This window comes from Schistocerca nitens, chromosome 2 (genome assembly GCF_023898315.1).
Source record: "Schistocerca nitens isolate TAMUIC-IGC-003100 chromosome 2, iqSchNite1.1, whole genome shotgun sequence".
Taxonomy (NCBI): Eukaryota; Metazoa; Arthropoda; class Insecta; order Orthoptera; family Acrididae; genus Schistocerca; species Schistocerca nitens.
In genome coordinates, this window is record NC_064615.1 from 78577917 (window position 1) to 78604060 (window position 26144).

General features: G+C 42.2%; 1 protein-coding gene across 1 annotated transcript in view; it reads right to left on the reverse strand.

The window, feature by feature from the left end:
• LOC126234273 (serpin B8-like) overlaps nt 1-26144 on the reverse strand; it is a 122517-nt gene that overhangs the window by 49189 nt on the left and 47184 nt on the right. The window contains exons 3-4 of the mRNA XM_049942964.1: nt 15797-15976; nt 10861-11068 (exon numbers count right to left, since the gene is read on the reverse strand). Coding sequence (XP_049798921.1) covers nt 10861-11068; nt 15797-15976 — 388 coding nt within the window. The remainder of the gene's footprint in view (nt 1-10860; nt 11069-15796; nt 15977-26144) is intronic.

A 26144-nucleotide genomic window follows, 5' to 3' on the forward strand; every position in this document is an offset into this window, starting at 1 on the left:
CTCTTGAAGCTTTTTTAACTAAAACAAACTTTCTTAACATTCTACGGCTGTATTCTTCTACATATTTGCAGCCCTATGCTGCTAGAGAGTTCCGCATTGTAGCATATAACATGGTGGTGTTTAACATAACTATCTCAGTGCGTGAGGAACGGCATAAACGAGTTCCCATTTCGAAGAGTTTGTCTACACATGGCGCATTTTCTTGCTCAGCATGACTATACGAGACCACACATGAGCACTGCGACATCTGCAAAAATCAGACGCCTTTGATTCACTGTCATCAATCATCCTCGATACAATCGCGACTTCACCACATCCGATATTCATCTGTTACCAAAACTTTAAGAACACCTTCGGCGACTTCGCTTTGACAGTGATGATGCGGTGCAAGTAAAGGTGAAGTTGTGGCTCCGTCATCAAAGTCAACCATTCTACAGTGACAGTATCAACAAACAGATCTTTCGGTGGGAAAAATGTGTTGTTCACCAGGGTGACTATGTTGAAAAACAAATATCTTGACATGAGTAGGATAGCAAGAAGAGACCGGAGATAAATAACGATCTTCTTACGTCCAGTCTTACACATCCGGTTACCACTTTGGCCAACTTACATTCAAGACCACTCTCACTCCCTCCCCCGCAAGGAACCACGAGAATCGATCAAGGCAACTCATGGGAATCATCATAGACCTTACACAACCGCGTCAACTGACATAAAATGGCGGTAACTCCCTCCCAGCCAAAGGGAGAACAATCAAATGGCAGGATACCACTCCCCATCCCAAGGACGAATGAGGATCAAGCACCCCTTCAGGAGCTGGGAAGCAAAGAGAGAGGCTCAGACTGTGTGTATTTGTTAATAACGAATTATACCACTCGAGGCATATTTGTTAATAATATTTAAAATATCGTCATTTGAGGTACCAGCAGACACCAAACCCAATCAAATAAGCAAGTACTCTCATTTTTTTCATATTTTCCACAATTTATGCATTTTACCTACTTACGTGAGTTTATGTCCCAGTTCTTTGCTTGTGCCTTTATCCCGCGGTTTCGCAGGGTCGGCATGGTTAGCTACGGATTTGGCAATGTTAATGTTACGGGGTGGCCAGATGCCGCCATCCCGTACCCCCCAGGGCGAAATTAGTGTACCTCAGCTGTCTGCATCTAGTGTAATCCATGGAATAGTGTGAACATGTTCAGATGTCTGCAAGTTGTGTAACTGAGGCAGGACGTGGGGACCAGCCCGGTATTCACCTCGTGGGATATGGAAAACCGCCTAAAAACCACATCCAGGCTGGACGACACACCGGCCCGCGTCGTTAATCCGCCAGGCATATTCGATCCGGGGCCAGCGCGCCTACGCAAGTCCAGGTAGCAGCGCATTAGCGTTCTCGGCTAACCTGGCGGTATGAGTTCTGCCCCAATGTCACCCCAAAATCATGTCGCGTCACGTCACGACGTTGTGACAACATCACGATGTTATATCGCAGACTCATGTCGTGTCAAGACGCATTGTCAACGTCGCGTGTGTGGCATCGACGTCATGATACTCTCAGCCAATCACAGTGTAGCATGGTCACGATATTTATTGTGGTGTCACCGCTAGACACCACACTTGCTAGGTGGTAACTTAAATCGGCCGCGGTCCTGTAGTACATGTCGGACCCGCGTGTCGCCACTGTGTAATCGCTAACCTAGCGCCACCACATGGCAGGTCACAAGACACGGACATGACCTCGCCCCAGTTGTACGGACGACATAGCTTGCGACTAGACCTACCAAGTCTTCCTCTCATTTGCCGAGAGACAGATAGAATAGCCTTCAGCTTAGTCCATAGCTACTACCTAGCAAGGCGCCATTTGTATCAGTGCTTATAGCTTAATAATATTCAAGAGAGATGTATTCCAACAAGAGAATAAAAGTTAAGTAACATCTACGTACTTTTCTTCTTATTCATTAATAAGTCTCATGTTCCAGAACTTCAAGCCCGTCTGCGTTAGTTTAGCGTGCACCTAGCTACCTCATTGTGTCTATGCTGTATGAGGTAGACACAACATTTATCACTGGTAAGTGACCACTCCATTACTAGTGCTTGTAACGTTATAGTGTATGTGTTAGAAACGAAAACATTGGTAGAAATAATGGCAGCACTTCATGTAAATGATATAATACCAAATTCTATAAGCACTAACAAGTTATACTGAGAGTATAAGAAATACCACGCTACATTATTAGAGGTGTGCGGCATAGTAAAATTCTTATGACTCCAAACAAAGCTGCTGTGTGTAGCACTGTGCTACGAAAAGTATGCACCTACAGATAGAGCTGGCTAATGCAGCGTGAAGCATGTCACGTGCACAGCAGCCCACCCTCGAACTCGTCATGTTGGGTGTAAGCGTTAACACTGCCGCCAGCCGCGCGGGATTAGCCGAGCGGTCTTAGGCGCTGCAGTCATGGACTGTGCAGTTGGTCCCGTCGGAGGTTCGAGTCCTCCCTCGGGCATGGGTGTGTGTGTTTGTCCTTAGGATAATTTAGGTTAGGCAGTGTGTCAGCTTAGCGACTGATGACCTTAGCAGTTAAGTCCCATACGATTTCACACACATTTGAACACTGCCGCCACCCACCCCCCCCCCCCCCCGGCCCCTCCCCCAAATATCGCCAATGGCAGATAAAGTTGCATTATGATAGGCGTAATCCTCTCGAGCCTAGTGGCTGACACAAAACGCACTGTTGCTATATCAGTTCTCACTGATGGATCTACACCCCGCAGTAATAATGGTAATAATGGCAAACAGATCCCAACATGTTGGTGGAAATATCAAAGACTGTTAAGAATACATGTCTAGACCACTAGGAACTGTCCCCAGCATTCGCACATCAAAGGAGACAAGTGAGAGGCTGGTAATACATCGAACTCCAAGAGCAATCACGACCTCCACTGAATCCACGCCCATGAACGAGAGACTTCCACATGTCTTTGCGTTAGCCCACCACAGGTGAAACACCATCATTCAGGGAGAGAGCAGACTACCTAAGCAAAATGCTCGTACCTCCCAGATACCTACGTGCCCTCAGTAGAAAACCCATTTTCGTCAAGGCAGCACTACCAGGCGGAAGGAATACACTTAATTATGATCATATTATGTAAACAAAATAACCCTGCAATACGCACACGCAATGAATGCTGAAAAAAAACTGGCTGCGTACACCTGATAACAATACAAACACCACCATATTTATGACGAGATGCTGCACGTATCAGTCGGTACCACCGAGCAAGGGGCCACAGAACCAACAATGGAAGCTAGCAGCCAGCCTGAGAAAAGTGACCAGACCGCTGCAGTCCATCACCTACACTGTTGTTGTTGTGGTCTTCAGTCCTGAGACTGGTTTGATGCAGCTCTCCATGCTACTCTATCCTGTGCAAGCTTCTTCATCTCCCAGTACCTACTGCAACCTACATCCTTCTGAATCTGTTTAGTGTATGCATCTCTTGGTCTCCCCCTACGATTTTTACCCTCCACGCTGCCCTCCAATACTAAATTGGTGATCCCTTGATGCCTCAGAACATGTCCTACCAACCGATCCCTTCTTCTGGTCAAGTTGTGCCACAAACTCCTCTTCTCCCCAATCCAATTCAGTACCTCCTCATTAGTTATGTGATCTACCCATCTAATCTTCAGCATTCTTCTGTAGCACCACATTTCGAAAGCTTCTATTCTCTTCTTGTCCAAACTATTTATCGTCCATGTTTCACTTCCATACATGGCTACACTCCATACAAATACTTTCAGAAAAGACTTCCTGACACTTAAATCTATACTCGATGTTAACAAATTTCTCTTCTTCAGACACGCTTTCCTTGCCATTGCCAGTCTACATTTTATATCCTCTCTACTTCGACCATCATCAGTTATTTTGCTCCCTAAATAGCAAAACTCCTTTACTACTTTAAGTGTCTCATTTCCTAATCTAATCCCCTCAACATCACCCGACTTAATTCGACTACATTCCATAATCCTCGTTTTGCTTTTGTTGATGTTCATCTTATATCCTCCCTTCAAGACACCATCCATTCCGTTCAACTGCTCTTCCAAGTCCTTTGCTGTCTCTGACAGAATTACAATGTCATCGGCGAACCTCAAAGTTTTTACTTCTTCTCCATGAATTTTAATACCTACTCCGAATTTTTCATTTGTTTCCTATACTGCTTGCTCAATATACAGATTGAATAACATCGGGGAGAGGCTACAACCCTGTCTTACTCCCTTCCCAACCACTGCTTCCTTTCCATGCCCCTCGACTCTTATAACTGCCATCTGGTTTCTGTACAAATTGTAAATAGCCTTTCGCTCCCTGTATTTTACCCCTGCCACCTTTAGAATTTGAAAGGGAGTATTCCAGTCAACATTTTCAAAAGCTTTCTCTAAGTCTACAAATGCTAGAAACGTAGGTTTGCCTTTCCTTAATCTTTCTTCTAAGATAAGTCGTAAGATGAGTATTGCCTCACGTGTTCCAATATTTCTACGGAATCCGAACTGATCTTCCCCGAGGTCGGCTTCTACTAGTTTTTCCATTCGACTGTAAAGAATTCGTGTTAGTATTTTGCAGCTGTGGCTTATTAAACTGATTGTTCGGTAATTCTCACATCTGTCAACACCTGCTTTCTTTGGGATTTGAATTATTATATTCTTCTTGAAGTCTGAGGGTATTTCGCCTGTCTCATACATCTTGCTCACCAGACGGTAGAGTTTTGTCAGGACTGGCTCTCCCAAGGCCATCAGTAGTTCCAATGGAATGTTGTCTACTCCCGGGGCCTTGTTTCGACTCAGGTCTTTCAGTGCTCTGTCAAACTCTTCACGCAGTATCGTATCTCCCATTTCATCTTCATCTACATCCTCTTCCATTTCCATAATATTGTCCTCAAGTACATCGCCCTTGTATAGACCCTCTATATACTCCTTCCACCTTTATGCTTTCCCTTCTTTGCTTAGAACTGGGTTTCCATCTGAGCTCTTGATGTTCATACAAGTGGTTCTCTTATCTCCAAAGGTCTCTTTAATTTTCCTGTAGGCAGTATCTATCTTACCCCTAGTGAGATAAGCCTCTACATCCTTACATTTGTCCTCTAGCCATCCCTGCTTAGCCATTTTGCACTTCCTGTCGATCTCATTTTTGAGACGTTTGTATTCCTTTTTGCCTGCTTCATTAACTGCATTTTTATATTTTCTCCTTTCATCAATTAAATTCAATATTTCTTCTGTTACCCAAGGATTTCTACCTACACTATGTGATCAAAAGTATCCAGACACCTGGCTGAAAATGACTTACAAATTCGTGGCGCCCTCCATCGGTAATGCTGGAATTCAGTATGGTGTTGGGCCACCCTTAGCCCTGATGACAGCTTCCACTCTCGCAGGCATACGTTCAATCAGGTGCTGGAAGGTTCTTGGGGAACGGCAGCCCATTCTTCACGGTGTGCTTCAATAAGGAGAGGTATCCATGTCGGTCGGTGAGGCCTGGCACGAAGTCACATACCAAAATATCCCAAAGGTGTTCTATAGGATTCAGGTCAGGACTCTGTGCAGGCCAGCCCATTTCACGGATGTTAATGTCGCGTAACCACTCCGTCACAGGCCGTGCACTATGAACGGGTGCTCGATCGTGTTGAAAGATGCAATCGCCATCCCCGATTTGCTCTTCAACACTGGGAAGCAGGAATGTGCTTAAAACAAATTTAGGCCTGTGCTGTGACACTGAGACGCAAAACAAAAAACACGACCACAGTATAACACCACCGCCTCCGAACTTTACTGTTGGCACTACAAACGCTGGCAGATGACGTTCACCGGGCATTCGCCATACCCACGCCCTGCCACCAGACCGTCACATTGTGTACTGTGATTCGTCACTGCACACGTTTTCCCACTGTTCAATTGTCCAATGTTTACGCTCCTTACACCAAGCGAGGCGTCGTTTAGCATTTATCGGCGTGATGTGTCGGTTATGAGTTCGACCATGAAATCCAAGGTTTCTCACCTCCCGCCTGTCATAGTACTTACAGTGTATCCTGATGCAGTTTGGAATTCCCGTGTGATGGTCTGGATAGATGTCAGCCTACGACCCTCTTCAACTTTCGGTGGTCTGCGTCAGTCCACAGACGAGGTTGACCTGTACACTTTTGTGCTCTACGTGTCCCTTCACCTTTCCACTTCACTATCACATCGGAAACAGTGGACCTAGGGATGGTTAGGAGTGTGGAAATCTCGCGTAAGACGTATGACACAAGTGACACCCAAACACTTGACCACGTTCGAAGTTCGTGAGTTCCACGGGGCGCCACATTCTGCTCTCTCACGATGTCTAATGACTACTGAGGTCGCTGATATGGAGTACTTGGCAGTAGGTGGCAGCACAGTGCACCTAATATGAAAAACGTATGTTTTTGGGGGTATCCGGATACTTTTGATCACATAGTGTATCTATACATGTAGTCGCCAGTCCCAGGGAAGAACCGCCTCATTGGCTCCAAGTACCTCTGGTAAAAGTCTATGTAAGCTAATAAATGGAGGGCCTCCCCGATCTGTGTGTGTCGCAAACAGTGATGGTTAGCAACACGTCCAAATGCCTTCACATGACAACTCGCACTGTCTTTCAAGATGGCGGTCTTTCATCCCTACTGTTCAGTCTACACATCAACGAAGCAGTGACGGAAGTAAAAGAAAGGTTCAAGAGTGGAATTAAAATTCATTGTGAAAGGATATCAATGCTAAGATTCGCTGATGACGTTTCTATCCTCAGTGAAAGTGAAGAAGAATTACAGGATCTGCTGAATGGAGTGAACAGTCCAACGAGTACAGAATATAGTTTGACAGTAAATGGAAGAAATACGGAAGTAATGAGAGGCAGCAGAAATAAGAACAGCGGGAACTTAACATCAGGATTGATGACCACATAGCAGATGAACTTACGGAATAGTACTACCTGGGCAGCAAAATAATCCATGACAGACGGAGCAAGGTGAACATGAGTAGCACTGGCAAAAAGGGCTGTCGTGGCCAAGTGAAGTCTATAAGTATAAAAAACTGTCTTTAATTTGAGGAAGAAACTACTGAGAATGTGCGTTTGGAGCACAGCATTCTACGGTAGTGAAATATGGACCGTAAGGAAACCGAACAGATGAAATTCGAAGCATTTGCGATGTGTTTCTGCAGAAGAATGTTAAAAATTAGGTGGACTGATAACGTGTGCAGTCAAGAGGTTCTTCCCATAATCGGCGAGAAAAGGAATATGTGAAGAAGGGACAGTATGGTAGAACATCTGTTAAGACATCAGGAAATAACTTCCATGGTACTGTAGAGAGCTGTAGAAGGTAAAAACTGCACAGAAAGACAGAGATTGGAATACATCCAGCAAATAATCGAGGATGCTAGATTGCAAGTGTCAGATGAAGAGGTTGGCACAGGAGAGGAAATCCTGGCAGGCCGAATCAGAAGACTGATGACCCCCCCCCCCCAAAAAAAAAAAAGGACTTATCTTGCTCTTGCATCTAAGAAATTTTAAGTAGGCTGTTTAGGTTTTTATGTTGGTAACGCCACGTAGCGCTCTGTATAATAATCACTGACTGTGCTGTGTGCAGTCTGTTGCTGGTTTGCATTGTTGGAATGTTTGCTATTGTAGTGTTGGGCAGTTGGATGTGAACAGCGCGTAGCATTGCACAGTTGGAGGTGAGCCGCCAGCAGTGGAGGATGTGGGAAGAGAGATGGCAGAGTTTTGAGAGCGGACGATTTGGACGTGTGTCCGTCAGAATAACGAAATTTGTAAGCATTCATTTCAGTGCACACACTTCTGTTGGTCATAATATATGCACAATATGTGAGAAGTTGGGACTGTTAGTGTTTGCACATGTGTTAATAATTCAGCAAGGTAATGGTTAACAGCATTGCTGGTTCTAAGGACAGTTCCAAAAACTTTGTGAGTGCACAAGTGGTGGTTTATGGACTTGCTATATTGTCCGCAAGACTTTTCGATGGTGATTGGGCACCTGCACAGTCGCAACAGATGGCTGCTGGCCATCTCTACAAGGACTGCAGTGGGTCTGCACCTTTGATGACCCACCAATACCATTATTTTTACAAGGACTGCAGTGGGTCTGCACCTCTGGTGGCCCACCAATACCATACTCTCTACCAGGACTACAGTGGGTCTGCTCTGTGATGACCTACCTACCAATATTCTTCAAAACTTCGACTGACTCTGCTGTGGGTTTACTCTGTTGTGGCCGATTACCTGTCTGCATGTCAAGAGTCAGTGCGGTCTTTCCGTTGGAAGGACAACACTACTTCTTCAAGACTGCATGGAAATCCGCTACTTCCATGTTCATTTTCTTTTACTAATGAGACTTTGTGAAAAAAACTGTAATTAATATTGTGATAAATGATCAGGACTGTCTTTATGAGAACAATTTTTGCTTTTGACCAACAGTGTATCAATAAGTCTGTGCATTTGATATCTTTGGTATTGTAATTATAAAATTTTTTTTTCAAATCTGTATTGGCCACTGCCCAAAACAATTTGTAAAATTTTTTTGGGGGAGCACGGAGGCTATGTAAGTAGGCTGTTAAGTTTTTATGTTGGTAACGCCACGTAGCGCTCTGTATAAAAATCACTGACTGTGCTGTTTTCAGTCTGTGGTTGGTTTGCATTGTTGGAATATTTGCTATTGTAGTGTTGGACAGTTGGATATGGACAGTGCGTAGCATTGCACAGTTGAAGGTGAGCCGCCAGCAGTGGAGGTTGTGGGAAGAGAGATGGCAGAGTTTTGAGAGCAGACGATCTGGACGTGTGTCCGTCAGAATAACGAAATTTGTAAGACTGGATGTCATGAACTGACATATATATATTGTGACTTTTGAACACTATTAAGGTAAATATATTGTTTGCTCTCTATCAAAATCTTTCATTTGCTAACTATGCCTATCAGTAGTTAGAATCATTTACTTAGCTGGCAGTATTGGCGCTCACTGTATTGCAGTAGTTCGAGTAACGAAGATTTTTGTGAGGTAAGTGATTCATGAAAGGTATAGGTTATTGTTAGTCAGGGCCATTCTTTTGTAGGTATTATTGAAAGTCAGATTGCATTGCGCTAAAAATATTGTGTGTCAGTTTAGTGTTGATCAGAATAAGTAAAGAGAGAAATGTCTGAGTACGTTCAGTTCTGCTCAGCTGTTTGAAAATCAAATAACGTAAGAGGTTTACTAGCATTGTCATTCATAAATTTTTCTAAGGGAACGTTTCAAAATCAAAGAATTGTGTTCTTTGCACATATCGAACGAATACTTACGAATATTTCGGCGAGTTAGTTAGCATGTGAGCTTAGATAGTTTAAATTAGATGAACAGTTTAGAACTCTAAAGTAATTTCCACGATTATTTCGTTTTGACTGGTTAGCTAATGCGGAAATTTAATGTTAAAAATAAACTGATGAACTTTAAAGTATTTCCAAAATTATGCCAGAATTTAGACGTTTGTTAACATAGTATACTGCTCCACTTTTATTTTATTTTACAGCTTTTGGCACAGTAGTTACATTAATTCAATATTAAAGAGAGTACAATGAACTCTTTTTTATCTAACCCAAAAACTCCACTGCATCGTGAACAATTTTTAATTTTTATTCACCGAAAATACAATGCACAGTTTTGATTATTGATTACTGAGTGACTAATTATCAAAGGTAATTGCAACAAATGCGTATAGTTGGTCCCTAGATATCAGTGTACCGAAATATCAAAAACACCAAACACAAATGCTAGAACCCTCAAGAACAATTAAAACTAGCTTTGTATTCAGCGTTATTTCAGCATTTGAGTACTCGCACTTTTGGGCTCAAGAGCAACAAATAATAAGTGTACAACCTTTCATTTCATTTATATGTACAGACGCAGAGCTGTCATGTCTTTCAGGAACAAGGTTTTTGTCCGCTAAGAGTCACGAAGTCAGCGTGCTATAAAATATGAATGATCTTCCACGGCTATTTATTCCAATTCAGGCTTTCCCGTGGCTTTTCTAAACAGAGTAAGGTATATGTTAACTGAGGTATAATATGGCCATTCCCGTCCTTACAGTTTTCATATCCCATCATGTGAACTGTCTCTAATGACATTGTCATTGATGGGATGTAGAACGTTACTTTTACTTTCCGTGATTACTGTCCTCTGCCGTTTACCCTCTTCTCTCCCCTCCCTCCTCACGCCCCGCTTACCCGCTCAAACCACCTCCGACCCAAATCATTATTTATTATCCAGGAATATGGAGGTTTATCTAAGAGTTACATGTGAATACATCGGTTAGCGGTTTTCCACGTTAATTTCTTCAAATGGATAGTTTAGTTTTCTTTTCAAAAAACCAACCTTCAAATCATAAAGAATCGATTTGTTTTCTCAGTAATAATCTTCTTCACAGACACAGGAACATACTTCGCTTTTCAACAAGTAGCATTTCTTTCACGCAGAGGTATGTTCTCAACGCACAGAAAGTAATACGCTGGGATAAGGTAACTAATAATATTACTCCAAAATATTTCAGAGTGTCCTGCGTTCTTCACATCTATACGGACCCACTGATCACATATTTTATCTTGTTGCTTCCTAATTAATTTCAAAACAACAGTAATGTTAGGTTTAAGCTGTATCAACCTAATGAGAATTCTGCACTCCTTTTTGAAACAGTTTTCTTGCTTCTTAACTATTCCACCAGACAGATAGTAAGTCACCAAATCATCATACTCAGGATGCTGGTAAAGTTTGTGATAGTAAATCACTATGATGAAACAGCAGAATTAGGCTAAATTTCTTACCAGTAGGGATAATACTGTTAATCTTGTGATGCGTTTTTTTGTCTACCCAATCGTTTATTATCTTCCTCACTATTTCACTCTGTGAAAAATTAACTTCTTCAACGTCTGCAAGAAGCTTTATCACAGAATTCTTATACTCTTCCTTGATCTGAAAATTTTCTTGCAAAAACATCGCGTTCGCCGTTTCAAGTGTGACGTTTGTTGATTCCTGCAACAAAATGACATCCATATTAGAAACAAATATTTCATTTACAGCAACAGTTCTTTCTCTGACAGCTGACACACTCCATCCTAGACCAAAAACTAAGTGGAATACTGATAAGATGCCTTGTTGTAGTTAGATCTAACATATTCGTGTTGTTTCTTTAAAATCTGTACTGGAGCTAAGAAATGAAAGATCGAATTTAAATATTACATAGTTTCTTTATCTGAGACCATTCCAATATTTCATTTCATTCGGATGAGATTACAAGAAACATTTTTCGCAGAAGGATTGAAGGAGGACTTGAGTTTAGTATCTAGTTGCCAATGAAGTCTTTAGAGACAGGGCCCAAGACTGGATTGGCGAAGAACGAGGAAGGAAACAATCCGTTTCCTTTTCAAGGGCATTTTCGTGTAAGAGATTTAGGAAAACAACAGGAAAGCTGTTCCTAGAAAGCCGGACAAGTGTTTGGTCCACCATCCTGCCCAATGCAAGTCCAACAGCTTATCCTTTTTATGGTTCTGGCCTGATAGCCATACAGTGGTAATGCAAATTTGCGATTGACGTCATTGGCCGGGAGGCCCCTTACGGGGCAGGTCCGGCCGCCTTGGTTCAGGTCTTATTACATTCTTCGCCACATTGGGCGACCTGCGCGCCAGATGGGGATGAAATGATGATGAAGACAACACAACAACCAGTCCCTGAGCGCAGAAAATGCCCGACCCAGCCCCTTAGGACGGCAGTCCGTCACGCTGACCATTCAGCTATCGGGGTGGACATTAGCTTACTAATGAAATACATTGCTCGATAATTGTAAAATTGTAACATATAGCTATTAACTGGGCTTTCGAGGCAAATTTATAAATCTTTCTACTTCAAATTTATAATGTTTTCTTATTGTATGTGGAGGAACTCGTAGAATGTTACACTTTCGTTGGTTACTAAACGCTTTTCTCATGGTCACCTCCACTTTGACAGACCACTCCCAGAGATCCGAATGGGTAACTACTCTGGAATCCTTTTGCCAATGGAGAGATCATTATGACACTTTTTCAATTACAGGCAACATTTTCTGTGGATACACATCATGTGCCTTTAAAGCAGCGGATCTCGATGTCTTCTGCATCCTCACGCCGTTGATCATTGCAGATTCTTCCGCCTTTTGTGGGCAGTTTCCCACCCCAAGCGCAACAGAGTGCCCTGAACATCTCCCCGATCCTCTCTCCTCTTTGACAAGGCCCTCGGCAGAATGAGGGTGACTTCTTATGCCGGAAGTTTTCCTCCGCATTTGCTACTGATTTTTATTCACAAATTAAGCTGTTGCGAGGCTAGATACCGGGATCCAGGACGTTCTGGTCAGTAGCCAAAGATGCTACCCCACACCGCGGATGAACAGAAGTGTAGCAGGGTTAAAATACAGGGAGCAAAAGGCTATTTATAACTAGAACAGAAACTAGACGGCCGTTATACACTACTGGCTATTAAATTTGCTACACCATGAAGAAATGCAGATGATAAACGGGTATTCATTGGACAAATATATTCTACTAGAACTGACATGTGATTACATTTTCACGCAATTTGGGTGCATAGATCCTGAGAAATCAGTACCTAGAACAACCACCTCTGGCCGTAATAACACCCTTGATACGCCTGGGCATTGAGTCAAGCAGAGCTTGGATGGCGTGTACATGAACAGCTGCCCATGCAGCTTCAACACGATACCACAGTTCATCAAGAGTAGTGACTGGCGTATTGGGACGAGCCAGTTGCTCGGCCTCCATTGACCAGACGTTTTCAATTGGTGAGAGATCTGGAGAATGTGCTGGCCAGGGCAGCAGTCGAACATTTTCTGTATCCAGAAAGGCCCGTACAGGACCTGCAAAATACGGTCGTGCATTTTCCTGCTGAAATATAGGGTTTCGCAGGAATCGAATGAAGGGGTCGCAACACGTCTGAAATGTAACGTCCACTGTTCAAAGTGCCGTCAATGCGAACAAGAGGTGACCGAGACGTGTAACCAATGGCACCCCATACCATCACGCCGGGTGATACGCCAGTATGGCGATGACGAATACACGTGTCCAATGTGCGTTCACCGCGATGTCTCCAAACACGGATGCGACCATCATGCTGCTGTAAACAGCACCTGGATTCATCCGAAAAAATGACGTTTTGCCATTCGTGCACCCAGGTTCGTCGTTGAGTACACCATCGCAGGCGCTCCTGTCTGTAACGCAGCGTCAAGGGTAACCGCAGCCATGGTCTCCGAGCTGATAGTGCATGCTGCTGCAAACGTCGTGGAACTGTACGTGTAGATGGTTGTTGTCTTGCAAACGTCCCCATCTGTTGACGTGGCTGCACGATCCGTTACAGCCATGCGGATAAGATGCCTGTCATCTCGACTGCTAGTCACACGAGGCCTTTGGGATCCAGCACGGCGTTACCCTCCTGAACCCACCGATTCCATATTCTGCTAACAGTCATTGGATCTCGACCAACACGAGCAGCAATGTCGCGATACGATAAACCGCAATCGCGATAGGCTACAATCCGACCTTTATTTAAGCCGGAAACGTGATGGTACGCATTTCTCCTCCTTACACGAGGCGTCACAACAACGTTTCACCAGACAACGCCGGTCAACAGTTGTTTGTGTATAACAAATCGGTTGAAAAATTTCCTCATGTCAAAACGTTGTAGGTGTCGCCACCGGCGCCAACCTTGTGTGAATGCTCCGAAAAGCTAATCATTTGCGTATCACAGAATCTTCTTCCTGTCGGTTAAATTTCGCGTCTGTAACACGTGATCTTCGTGGTGTAGCAATTTTAATGGCCAGTAGTGTAGATGTCGAGAAGCACGAACAGGAAGCAGTGGTTGAGATGCGAGTGAGGCAGGGTTGTAACCTGTCCCCAATTTTATTGAATCTGTACATTGAGCAAGCATTAAAGGTAACCGCAGAGAAATTTGGAGAAGGAATCAACGTTAAGTGAGACGAAATGAAAACTAACATCGTAATTCTGCAAAGATAGCAAAAGACTTGGAAAAGCAATTGAACAGAATGAACAGTGTCTTGAAACGAGGATATAAGATGAACATCAACAAAAGCAAAACAAAGATCGTGGAATGTACTTGAATGAAATCAAGTTTAAATTAAATCATTTGATGCTGAGGGAATTAGATTAGGAAATGAGACGCTTAAATTAGTAGATGAGTTTTGTTATTTGGGCAGCAAAATAACTGATGATGGCCGAAGTACTGAGGATACAAAATATAGGATGACAACGGCAAGAAAATCATTTCTGGAGAAGAGAAACTTGTTAACATCAAAATAGATTTAAGCGTTAGGAAGTCTTTTCTGAATGTGTTTGTCTGAAGTGTAATCTTGTATGAAAGTAAAACGTTGACAGTAAACAGTTCAAACAAAAGGATAATAGAAGTTTTGGTGCTAAAGAAGAATGATGAAGATTAGACTGGATAGATCACGTAACTAATGATGGTTCAGATGGCTCTAAGGGCTATAGGACTTAATATCTGAGGTCATCAGTTCCCTAGACTTAGAACTACTTGAAACCTAACTAACCTAAGGACATCACACACAGCCGACCGAAGTAGCCGAGCGGTTCTAGGCGCTACAGTCTGGAAGAGTCTGGAACGGTCGCAGGTTCGAATCCTGCCTCGGGCATGGATGTGTGTGATGTCCTTAGGTTAGTTAGGTTTAAGTAGTTCTAAGTTCTAGGGGACTGATGACCTCAGAAGTTAAGTCCCATAGTGCTCAGAGCCATTTGAACCATTTTTTTTTTTTTTGACATCACACATATCCATGCCCGAGGCAGGATTCGAACCTGCGACCGCAGCAGCAGCGCGGTTCCCGACTGAAGCGCCTAGAACCGCTCGACCACAGCGGCCGGCGTAACTAATGAGGAGGTACTGAATAGAAATGGGGAGAAAAGTAATTTGTGGCCCAACATGGCTAAAAGAAAGGATCGGTTGATAGGACACATTCTGAGACATCAAGGGAACAAAAATTTGGTTCTGAATGGAAGTATGGGTGGCAAAAATTGTAGAGGGAAACCAAGAGATGAATGAAGTAAGGAGGTTCCAAAAGATGTAGGTTGCATCAGTTATTCAGAGATAAAGGGGCTTTCCCAGAATAAAGTATCATGGAGAGCTGCATCACACCAGTCTTCGCATTGAAGACCCAAACACATACTACATCTATATCCAGCGTACTAATAGTGTAATATGACACTACATTGAACTTTCTAGCTATTTTCCTCTGGAAATAGTAAATGTGTTACTAAAATATAAATTTTTGTCAATTAAAGAACATCTGCGTTAAACTTCCTCTCTCATATCGAGAGCCTTTCCATGGATACGCCTTCCAATGACCTCACTGGAACATCTGCCACCACAAACTTTTGCTGCATCTATGTCCACCCTTATTCAAAAGGTATCCAACTTATATTGGAAAAAATATAGAAGCTAAAACTAAAGAGTATGTGTTACATGCAGGAACATATGCCGTAGCGTTAGTTTAGATATTTCTATTCATTTCAGTTAAACTACGTGAGCATGCTTTTCCTTAATACATCTTACTTTTGAGATGATTCTGACACTCATCAGTCCAGGAGAGTTTTGTATAAGTAGCGTGTTACCTTCTAATAATAGGAAAAAACTCTTCCCAAGCACGTAAAATGTTATGGGTTAATTTTTTGAAAATTCTGTACTTACCACAAGGCTTTCCATCATTGCATATGCTCCTTCCGCAACCAGCTGCTTCTCATCCAGCAAGTGTAAGCCTTTCAAAAGCTCTTTGTAAGTTTCACCGCCTGCTCCAAGGAACACCAAAATGAGAGCTAAATGTATACTTATCGGCGAGAAGAATATATTTCCTAGTTCTTGTCCTATTACCTGAAAGAAAGTGATCAGAACTTCATGAAACCAGAGAAAATATAAATAAATACTGTAAATTAATGTACTAATATCTATAGTCGTGAACATGAAATACACTGCCTGCCTGCGTCTTGGGGTGGCTCATTCAACCGATATGGCCGTAAGTCATGATTATAGATAACTTCGGTAACATTTTTGTGTAATTGTGAATTATTTAAGAATTACCTTTTCAATTGAATAGCTAGTGTACTAAGAACTTCCAGGAGCACGAGGTTATAATTAAGTCAACTTTTTTTGTATAAGTCTATAAATAGTCGAGACAATAGTGTCTCACTCTCATTTTGCCTAAGCTCATCTTGTCTCATGTTGTCTGTTTTGTGTTAGCTCGTGTGAGTGCTTATGATTTTTCAGAAAATGTTCAAATGTGTGTGAATTCATAAGGGACCAAACTGCTTAGGTCTTCGTTCCCTAGACTTCCACACAACTTAAACTAACTTATGCTAAGAACAATACACACACCCATGCCCTAGGGAGGACTCGAACCTCCGGCGGGAGGGGCAGCGCAATCCGTGACATAATGCCTCAAACCGCGCGGCCACTCCGCGCGGCTTCATGATTTTTATTATTAAAAAATATATAGAAGTACTTCCCACCTTGTCTGAAAGTAAGTATCTATGTGAAAGGGAAAAGATATATTATTAAAGATATATTATTAAATTTTAGTGAATTCAGCAAGTGAGATAGGGAGTTTCAGTGGATAGGAATTAACTGAAAGTTGAAACCTTGAGAAATTTAATTATTCTTGATCGCTACATTACGCAACGCAGCGCAGCGATCGTGATTTTTTCATCAAATGGAACGGAAGTTAACATAGGCATAACATCTTTGGCTCCCAGCGTTAATGAACATTGAGTTTATAATAACTTGCAAAAATAACTTGGCGTGAATTTAACTTACGTCAAAGAGTGTAAAATTAATTTGGACAGGGCTTACTTAAAGATGATCGTCTTTATTTATTGATTAATCCATCAATGTTAAAGAGAGAAAGATAGTACGAAATATTCAATTCCACTACGAACCCTGTTTTACGACGAATTTTAAAGACAATAAATAGTGTCGTCTTCTCGCAAAGAAAATTAACAACTACCAAGCCCTGAGATTGGAAAGAAAGTAATATTAACGTCCAACCACAACCAACTAGTCAAGAAATATCAAGATTACGAGAGCAGCCACATATCCTATCATCTTATCGCGTTGGATTCTGAGAATTACGTAAATTACTCATCATGACGTCCGTACCTGTATTGTATTGGCACGGTATACTAACTGTCTGTTTCATCTGGTCTCCAAGCCTTTCCAAATTAGGATTCAGATCTTTTTAATCGCATAATTTCGATTTTTCTTCTTCGATTCACGATGCGCTGGTCTCTGCTCTGTAGACAGCAACTCGTAAGACAGAGGAAAGGTACGATTTAAAATTGTAGAAAAAAAATAGGAATTATGATACAGACCTTTTTTTCATAAATTTGTATTTTGTTATTCACCAAAACTGAACATTTTAGTCCAAAGCAGAAAACACAACAATAAAAACATTATGAAACAATGCTCCTGCAAATTTTACTGTCGCAGCAACACACTCAGGGGAATAACATTCGTCAATCATGTGAGTCATCTGAGTACCGCAAATTCTTCACCATAAAGAAAGGTAACGTAGTGTACATCTCTAGGAGCAAAAGCCAGTACCGTTTTACTACACTACTGACGATCGGTGACTGGAAACATTCTCAACCCTTCCGATAACCACGTGAGGTTGGTCCTACAAATGGCAGATGGTAGGCTAAAAATCGTTGAAAATTCTACAGAAACGTAACTCACCCATGAAAAAGATAGCACTCGAAATCTTCATTCGACTGATTCTTGTACCTGCACTGGGATCTGAGCCTGGTTCCTACCAAAATTCGAGTCCATTTCGTTAACCACGGTAATATCTTGCACAGTGTTACATGCACTAAGTATCACGCAAAACGTTTGTGCTAAAATTCTGAGATCCTACGTTCCAAAACAATTCGGTACACATATTATTCACTCACATGCATCTCATATAAAACAAATCATATTATAACCACAAATTTTCATTTTTAATAGGCATGAAATGGGTACAGGCCGAACTGGTCATTTGTAAAGTGCCAACGAATACACTGTAAATCTCTTCGCGATGAGGGCTAAATAGCATTACAAAAATGACAAAATGATACTGATTTTTATTGCGTTTTGTACCCTCTCTACTTCGATAATCTTCAGTTATTAAACTGCCCAAACAGTAAAACTCTTCGACTACTTCTAATGTCTCATTATCTAATTTAATTCACTCAGCATCGCCTGATTTGGTTCGACTATATTCCGTTATACCTACATGCGGTTGTTGATATTCATCTTACTATCTCCTTTCACAACTATCCTTTCAACTGTTCAACTGTTACTCCAAGTATTTTACCGTCTCTGAATTGCAATGTCGTCGTCAAACCTCAAAGTCTTTATTTCTTTTCACTGAACATCAAGCACTTTTCCAAACTGCTCTTTTGATCCCTTTACTGCTTGTCAGTGTTCAGACTGAATAACAATGTGGATAGGTTGCACCAATTTTCAGCTACTGCTCTCATTTCATGCCCATCAATTCTTAAAGCTACCATTTAGTTTCTGTATAAGTTTTATATAATCTTTCGCTCCTTGTAGTTTCTGGGATTAGGACGTCTCTAACACACCTACGGATCTACATGTACATCTACATCTATACTCCGCAAGCCACCTGACGAAGTGTCGTAGAAGGTACCTTGAGTAGCTCTATCGGTCCTCCCTTCTATTCCAGTCTCATATTGTTCGTGGAAAGAAAGATTGTCGGTATGCCTCTGAGTGAGCTCTAATCTCTATGATTTTATCCTCATGGTCTCTTCGCGAGATATACGTAGGAGGGAGCAACATACCGCTTGACTCCTCGATGAAGGTATGTTCTCGAAACTTCAACAAAAGCCCGTACCGTGCTACTGAGCGTTCTCTCTTGCCGAGTCTTCCACTGGAGTTTATCTATCATCTCCGTAACGCTTTCGCGATTACTAAATGATCCTTTAACGAAGTGCGCAGCTCTCCGTTGGATCTTCTCTATCTCTTCTATCAACCCTATCTGGTACGGATCCCACACCGGTGAGCAGCATTCAAGCAGTGCGCGAACAAGCGTACTGTAACCTACTTCCTTTGTTTTCGGATTACATTTCCTTAGGATTCTTCCAATGAATCTCAGTCTGGCATCTGCTTTACCGACGATTGATTTTATATGGTCATTCCGTTTTAAATCACTCCTAATTCCTGCTCCCAGATAATTTATGGAATTAACTGCTTCCATTTGCTGACCTGCTATATTGTAGCTAAATGATAAATGATCTTTCTTTCTATGTATTCGCAACGCATTACACTTGTCTACATTGAGATTCAATTGCCATTCCCTACACCATGCGTCAATTCGCTGCAGATCCTCCTGCATTTCAGTACAGTTTTCCATTGTTACAACTTCTCGATATACTAGAGCATCATCGGCAAAAAGTCTCAGTGGACTTCCGATGTTATCCACAAGGTCATTTATATATATTGTGAGTAGCAACGGTCCTACGACACTCCTCTGCGGCACACCTGAAATCACTCTTACTTCGGAAGACTTCTCTCCATTGAGAATGACATGCTGCGTTCTGTTATCTAGGAACTCTTCAATCCAATCACACATTTGGTCTGATAGTCCATATGCTCTTACTGTGTTCATTAATCGACTGTGGGGAACTGTATAAAACACCTTGCGGAAGTCAAGAAACACGACATCTACCTGGGAACCCGTGTCTATGGCCCTCTGAGTCTCGTGGACGAATAGCGTGAGCTGGGTCTCACACGATCATCTTTTTCGAAACCCATGCTGATTCCTACAGAGTAGATTTCTAGTCTCCAGAAACAAAATACGTGTTACAAAATTCTACAACTGATCAACGTTAGAGATATAGGTCTATAGTTCTGCACATCTGTTCGACGTCCCTTCTTGAGAACGTGGATGGCCTGTGCCCTTTTCCAATCTTTTGGAACGCTACGCTCTTCTAGAGACCTACAGTACACCGCTGCAAGAAGGGGGCAAGTTCCTTCGCGTACTCTGTGTAAAATCGAACTGGTATCCCATCAGGTCTAGCGGCCATTCCTCTTCTGAGCGATTTTAATCGTTTTTCTATCCCTCTGTCAATTTCGATATCTACCATTTTGTCATCTGTGCGACAATCTAGAGAAGGAACTACAGTGCAGTCTTCCTCTGTGAAACAGCTTTCGAAAAAGGCATTTAGTATTTCGGCCTTTGGTTTGTCATCCTCTGTTTCAATACCATTTTGGTCACAGAGTGTCTGGAGATCTTGTTTTGATCCACCTACCGCCTTGCCAAAAGACAAAAAATTTCTTACGATTTTCTGCCAAGTCAGTACATAGAACTTTACTTTCGAATTCATTGAACGCCTCTCGCATAGCCCTCCTCACACTACATTTCGCTTCGTGTAATTTTTGTTTGTCTGCAAGGCTTCGACTATGTTTATGTTTACTGTGAAGTTTCGGTTGCTTCCGTAGCAGTTTTATAACTCGTTTGTTGTACCACGGTGGCTCTTTTCCATCTCTTACGATCTTGCTTGGCACATACTCATCGAACGCATATTGTACGATGGTTTTGAACTTAGTCCACTGATCCTCAACACTATCTGTACTTGTGATAAAACATTTTGTTGAGCCGACAAGTACTCTGAAATCTGCGTTTTGTCACTTTTGCTAAACAGAAAAATCTTCCTACTTTTTTTTAATATTTCTATTTACAGCTGAAATCATCGGTGCTGTAACCGCTTTATGATCGCTGATTACCTGTTCTGCGTTGTTGTTGTTGTGGTCTTCAGTCCTGAGAGTGGTTTGATGCAGCTCTCCATGCTACTCTATCCTGTGCAAACTTCTTCATCTCCCAGTACCTACTGCAACCTACATCCTTCTGAATCTGCTTAGTGTATTCATCTCTTGGTCTCCCTCTACGATTTTTACCCTCCAAACTGCCCTCCAATGCTAAATTTGTGATCCCTTGATGCCTCAAAACATGTCCTACCAACAGATCCCTTCTTCTAGTCAAGTTGTGCCACAAACTTCTCTTCTCCCCAATCCTATTCAATACCTCCTCATTAGTTACGTGATCTACCCACCTTATCTTCAGCATTCTTCTGTAGCACCACATTTCGAAAGCTTCTATTCTCTTCTTGTCCAAACTAATTATCGTCCATGTTTCACTTCCATACATGGCTACACTCCATACAAATACTTTCAGAAACGACTTCCTGACACTTAAATCTATACTCGACGTTAACAAATTTCTCTTCTTCAGAAACTATTTCCTTGCAATTGCCAGTCTGCATTTTATATCCTCTCTACTTCGACCATCATCAGTTATTTTACTCCCTAAATAGCAAAACTCCTTTACTACTTTAAGTGTCTCATTTCCTAATCTAATCTCCTCAGCATCACCCGATTTAATTTGACTACATTCCATTATCCTCGTTTTGCTTTTGTTGATGTTCATCTTATATCCTCCTTTCAAGACACTGTCCATTCCGTTCAACTGCTCTTCCAAGTCCTTTGCTGTCTCTGACAGAATTACAATGTCATCGGCGAACCTCAAAGTTTTTACTTCTTCTCCATGAATTTTAATAACTACTCCGAATTTTTCTTTTGTTTCCTTTACTGCTTGCTCAATATACAGATTGAATAACATCAGGGAGAGGCTACAACCCTGTCTCACTCCTTTCCCAACCACTGCTTCCCTTTCATGACCCTCGACTCTTATAACTGCCATCTGGTTTCTGTACAAATTGTAAATAGCCTTTCGCTCCCTATATTTTACCCCTGCCACCTTCAGAATTTGAAAGAGAGTATTCCAGTTAACATTGTCAAAAGCTTTCTCTAAGTCTACAAATGCTAGAAACGTAGGTTTGCCTTTTCTTAATCTTTCTTCTAAGATAAGTCGTAAGGTTAGTATTGCCTCACGTGTTCCAACATTTCTACGGAATCCAAACTGATCTTCCCCGAGGTCTGCTTCTACCAGTTTTTCCATTCGTCTGTAAAGAATTCGCGTTAGTATTTTGCAGCCATGACTTATTAAACTGATAGTTCGGTAATTTTCACATCTGTCAACACCTGCTTTGTTTGGGATTGGAAATATTATATTCTTCTTGAAGTCTGAGGGTATTTCGCCTGTCTCATACATCTTGCTCACCAGATGGTAGAGTTTTGTCATGACTGGCTCTCCCAAGGCCATCAGTAGTTCTAATGGAATGTTGTCTACTCCCGGGGCCTTGTTTCGACTCAGGTCTTTCAGTGCTCTGTCAAACTCTTCACGCAGTATCGTATCTCCCATTTCGTCTTCATCTACATCCTCTTCCATTTCCATAATATTTTCCTCAAGTACATCGCCCTTGTATAAACCCTCTATATACTCCTTCCACCTTTCTGCCTTCCCTTCTTTGCTTAGAACTGGGTTTCCATCTGAGCTCTTGATATTCATACAAGTGGTTCTCTTCTCTCCAAAGGCCTCTTTAATTTTCCTGTAGGCAGTATCTATCTTACTCCTAGTGAGACAAGCCTATACATCCTTACATTTGTCCTCTAGCCATCCCTGCTTAGCCATTTTGCACTTCCTGTCAATCTCATTTTTGAGACGTTTGTATTCCTTTTTGCCTGCTTCATTTACTGCATTTTTATATTTTCTCCTTTCATCAATTAAATTCAATATTTCTTCTGTTACCCAAGAGTTTCTATTAGCCCTCGTCTTTTTACCTACTTGATCATCTGCTGCCTTCACTACTTCATCCCTCAGAGCTACCCATTCTTCTTCTACTGTATTTCTTTCCCCCATTCCTGTCAATTGTTCCCTTATGCTCTCCCTGAAACTCTCTACAACCTCTGGTTCTTTCAGTTTATCCAGGTCCCATCTCCTTAGATTCCCACCTTTTTGCAGTTTCTTCAGTTTCAATCTGCAGTTCATAACCAATAGATTGTGGTCAGAATCCACATCTGCCCCTGGAAATGTCTTACAATTTAAAACCTGGTTCCTAAATCTCTGTCTTACCATTATATAATCTATCTGATACCTTTTAGTATCTCCAGGATTCTTCCAGGTATACAACCTTCTTTTATGATTCTTGAACCAAGTGTTAGCTATGATTAAGTCATGCTCTGTGCAAAATTCTACAAGGCGGCTTCCTCTTTCATTTCTTAGCCCCAATCCATATTCACCTACTATGTGTCCTTCTCTCCCTTTTCTTACTGACGAATTCCAGTCACCCATGACTATTAAATTTTCGTGTCCCTTCACTACCTGAATAATTTCTTTTATCTCGTCATACATTTCATCTATTTCTGCATCATCTGCAGAGCTAGTTGGCATATAAACTTGTACTACTGTAGTAGGCATGGGCTTTGTGTCTATCTTGGCCACAATAATGCGTTCACTATGCTGTTTGTAGTAGCTAACCCGCACTCCTATTTTTTTATTCATTATTAAACCTACTCCTGCATTACCCCTATTTGATTTTGTATTTATAACCCTGCAGTCACCTGACCAGAAGTCTTGTTCCTCCTGCCACCGAACTTCACTAATTCCCACTATATCTAACTTTAACCTATCCATTTCCCTTTTCAAATTTTCTAACCTACCTGCCCGATTAAGGGACCTGTCATTCCACGCTCCGATCTGTAGAACGCCAGTTTTCTTTCTCCTGATAACGACATCCTCTTGAGTAGTCCCCGCCCGGAGATCCGAATGGGGGACTATTTTACCTCCGGAATATTTTACCCAAGAGGACGCCATCATCATCTAATCATACAGTAAAGCTGCATGTCCTCGGGAAAAATTACGGCTGTAGTTTCCCCTTGCTTTCAGCCGTTCGCAGTACCAGCACAGCAAGGCCGTTTTGGTTAGTGTTCCAAGGCCAGATCAGTCGATCATCCAGACTGTTGCCCCTGCAACTACTGAAAAGGCTGCTGCCCCTCTTCAGGATCCACATGTTTGTCTGGCCTCTCAACAGATACCCCTCCGTTGTGGTTGCACCTACGGTACGGCCATCTGTATCGCTGAGGCACGCAATCCGCCCCACCAACGGCAAGGTCCATGGTTCATGGAGGGTGTTCTGCGTTAACTGTTTCAAATAGTTCGGGTCTGTTTGTCGCCCGTAGGTATAATATCGCCTCGAGTCGGTTCTCTGTTTAACTGCTCAAGGTAGTTTTCAGATAAAGCACTTAAAAAAATTTCACTGGATTCTTTGTCGCTACCACCAGTTATAAACGTTTGAGTCTCCCAGTCTATATCTGGTAAATTAAAATCTCCACCCAGAACTACAAAATGGTCGGGAAGTCTACTCGAAATATTTTCCAAATTTTCCTTCAGGTTCAAATGGTTCAAATAGCTCTGAGCACTATGAAACTTAACTTCTGAGTTCATCAGTCCCCTAGAACTGAGAACTACTTAAATCTAACTAACCCAAGGACATCACACACATCCATGCCCGAGGCAGGATTTCAATCTGCGACCGTAGCGGTCGCGCGGTTCCAGACTGTAGCGCCTAGAACCGCTCGGCCACCCTGGCTGGCTTCCTTCAGGTGCTCTGCCACAACAGCTGCTGAGCCAGGGGGCCTATAGAGACATCCAATTACCATGTTCGAGCCTGCTTTAACCGTGACCTTCACCCAAATTATTTCACATTTCGGATCTCCGTCAATTTCCTTCGATACTATTGCACTTTTTATCGCTATAAAAACGCCTCCCCCTTCACTGTCCAGCCTGCCTCTGCGGTATACATTCCAATCTGAGTTTAGAATTTCATTACTATTTACATCTGGTTTCAGCCAACTTTCCATCCCTAGTACTATGTGGGCATTGTGACCGTTTATTAATGAGAGCAGTTCTGGGACCTTTCTATAGACGCTCCTGCAGTTTACTATTAGCACATTAATATTGTTATTCCCTGTTGCATTTTGCCTACTCCTACCTTGCCGCGTCTCAGGAGGCGTCTTGTTGGGCCTAGGGAGGGAATTCTCTAACCTAAAAAACCCCCATGTGCACTCCACACGTACTCCGCTACCCTTGTAGCCGCTTCCGGCGTGTAGTGCACGCCTGACCTATTCAGGGGGACCCTACATTTCTCCACCCGATAGCGGAGGTCGAGCAATTTGCACCCCAGATCTCCGCAGAATCGTGTGAGCCTCTAGTTTAAGCCTTCCACTCGGCTCCAAACCAGAGGACCGCGATCGGTTCTGGGAACGAAACTACAAAGTGAGCGAGGCTTTCCTCCTTCACCAACTCCGCCAACCGGCTGTATGAACTGAGTACGATGGAGTCATCTGTAAGCATAACTGTGAACATCGTAGAAAATTCTTGTCAGCATTATTGAACATATGGTGTCAATATACCGTCAGGAATGAAGTCGAGGTGGGGGTAGGTAGTAGCTGGCGTAGAAGAATAATAAGTAATGTTAGTGTCAAAATATAATACTCATGGTTGCTACGAGAACTGGTAACTGATGATATCTGATACTGTCGATATGGGAAAATAAAAAATATGTTGCTACACTACAGGAAATTTCCTTTCTTCCTACAGACCGCAAGACTCGCATAAATAAGTAACAAGACTTAGAAAATGAGACATTAGAAGTAGTCGATGAGTTTTGCTTTTGGGCAGCATAGTAATTGACAGTTATGGAAGTAGATAGGATACAAAATGCCGTGCAAATCAGTATCATATTGTCGTCGCCTTTTTGATACTATCTAGCCTTCATCGCGAAGAATAGTTCTTTATCTTTTTTTACAAATGGGAGGTAAGGTTGGGTGTAGTCCAGAGAAAAGCACGTTATTTGTAAGGAACGTAGCCCTTCCGTTAGGATCCGACGTTACATGTATAACTGGGTCGGGAAAACTGAATAGTAACTCATTTGGATAAGGACGAGGAAATAATCGGCTAAGGTCTTACTTAGGCAACCGTTGTATCGTTTACGTGGAAAGATTCAGACAAACAAGGAAATGGAAACGAAACGGAAATGCCTTTAACTGCAGGTAGCTGTTGGATAGCTGCTATGCGACTGAAAGGTTA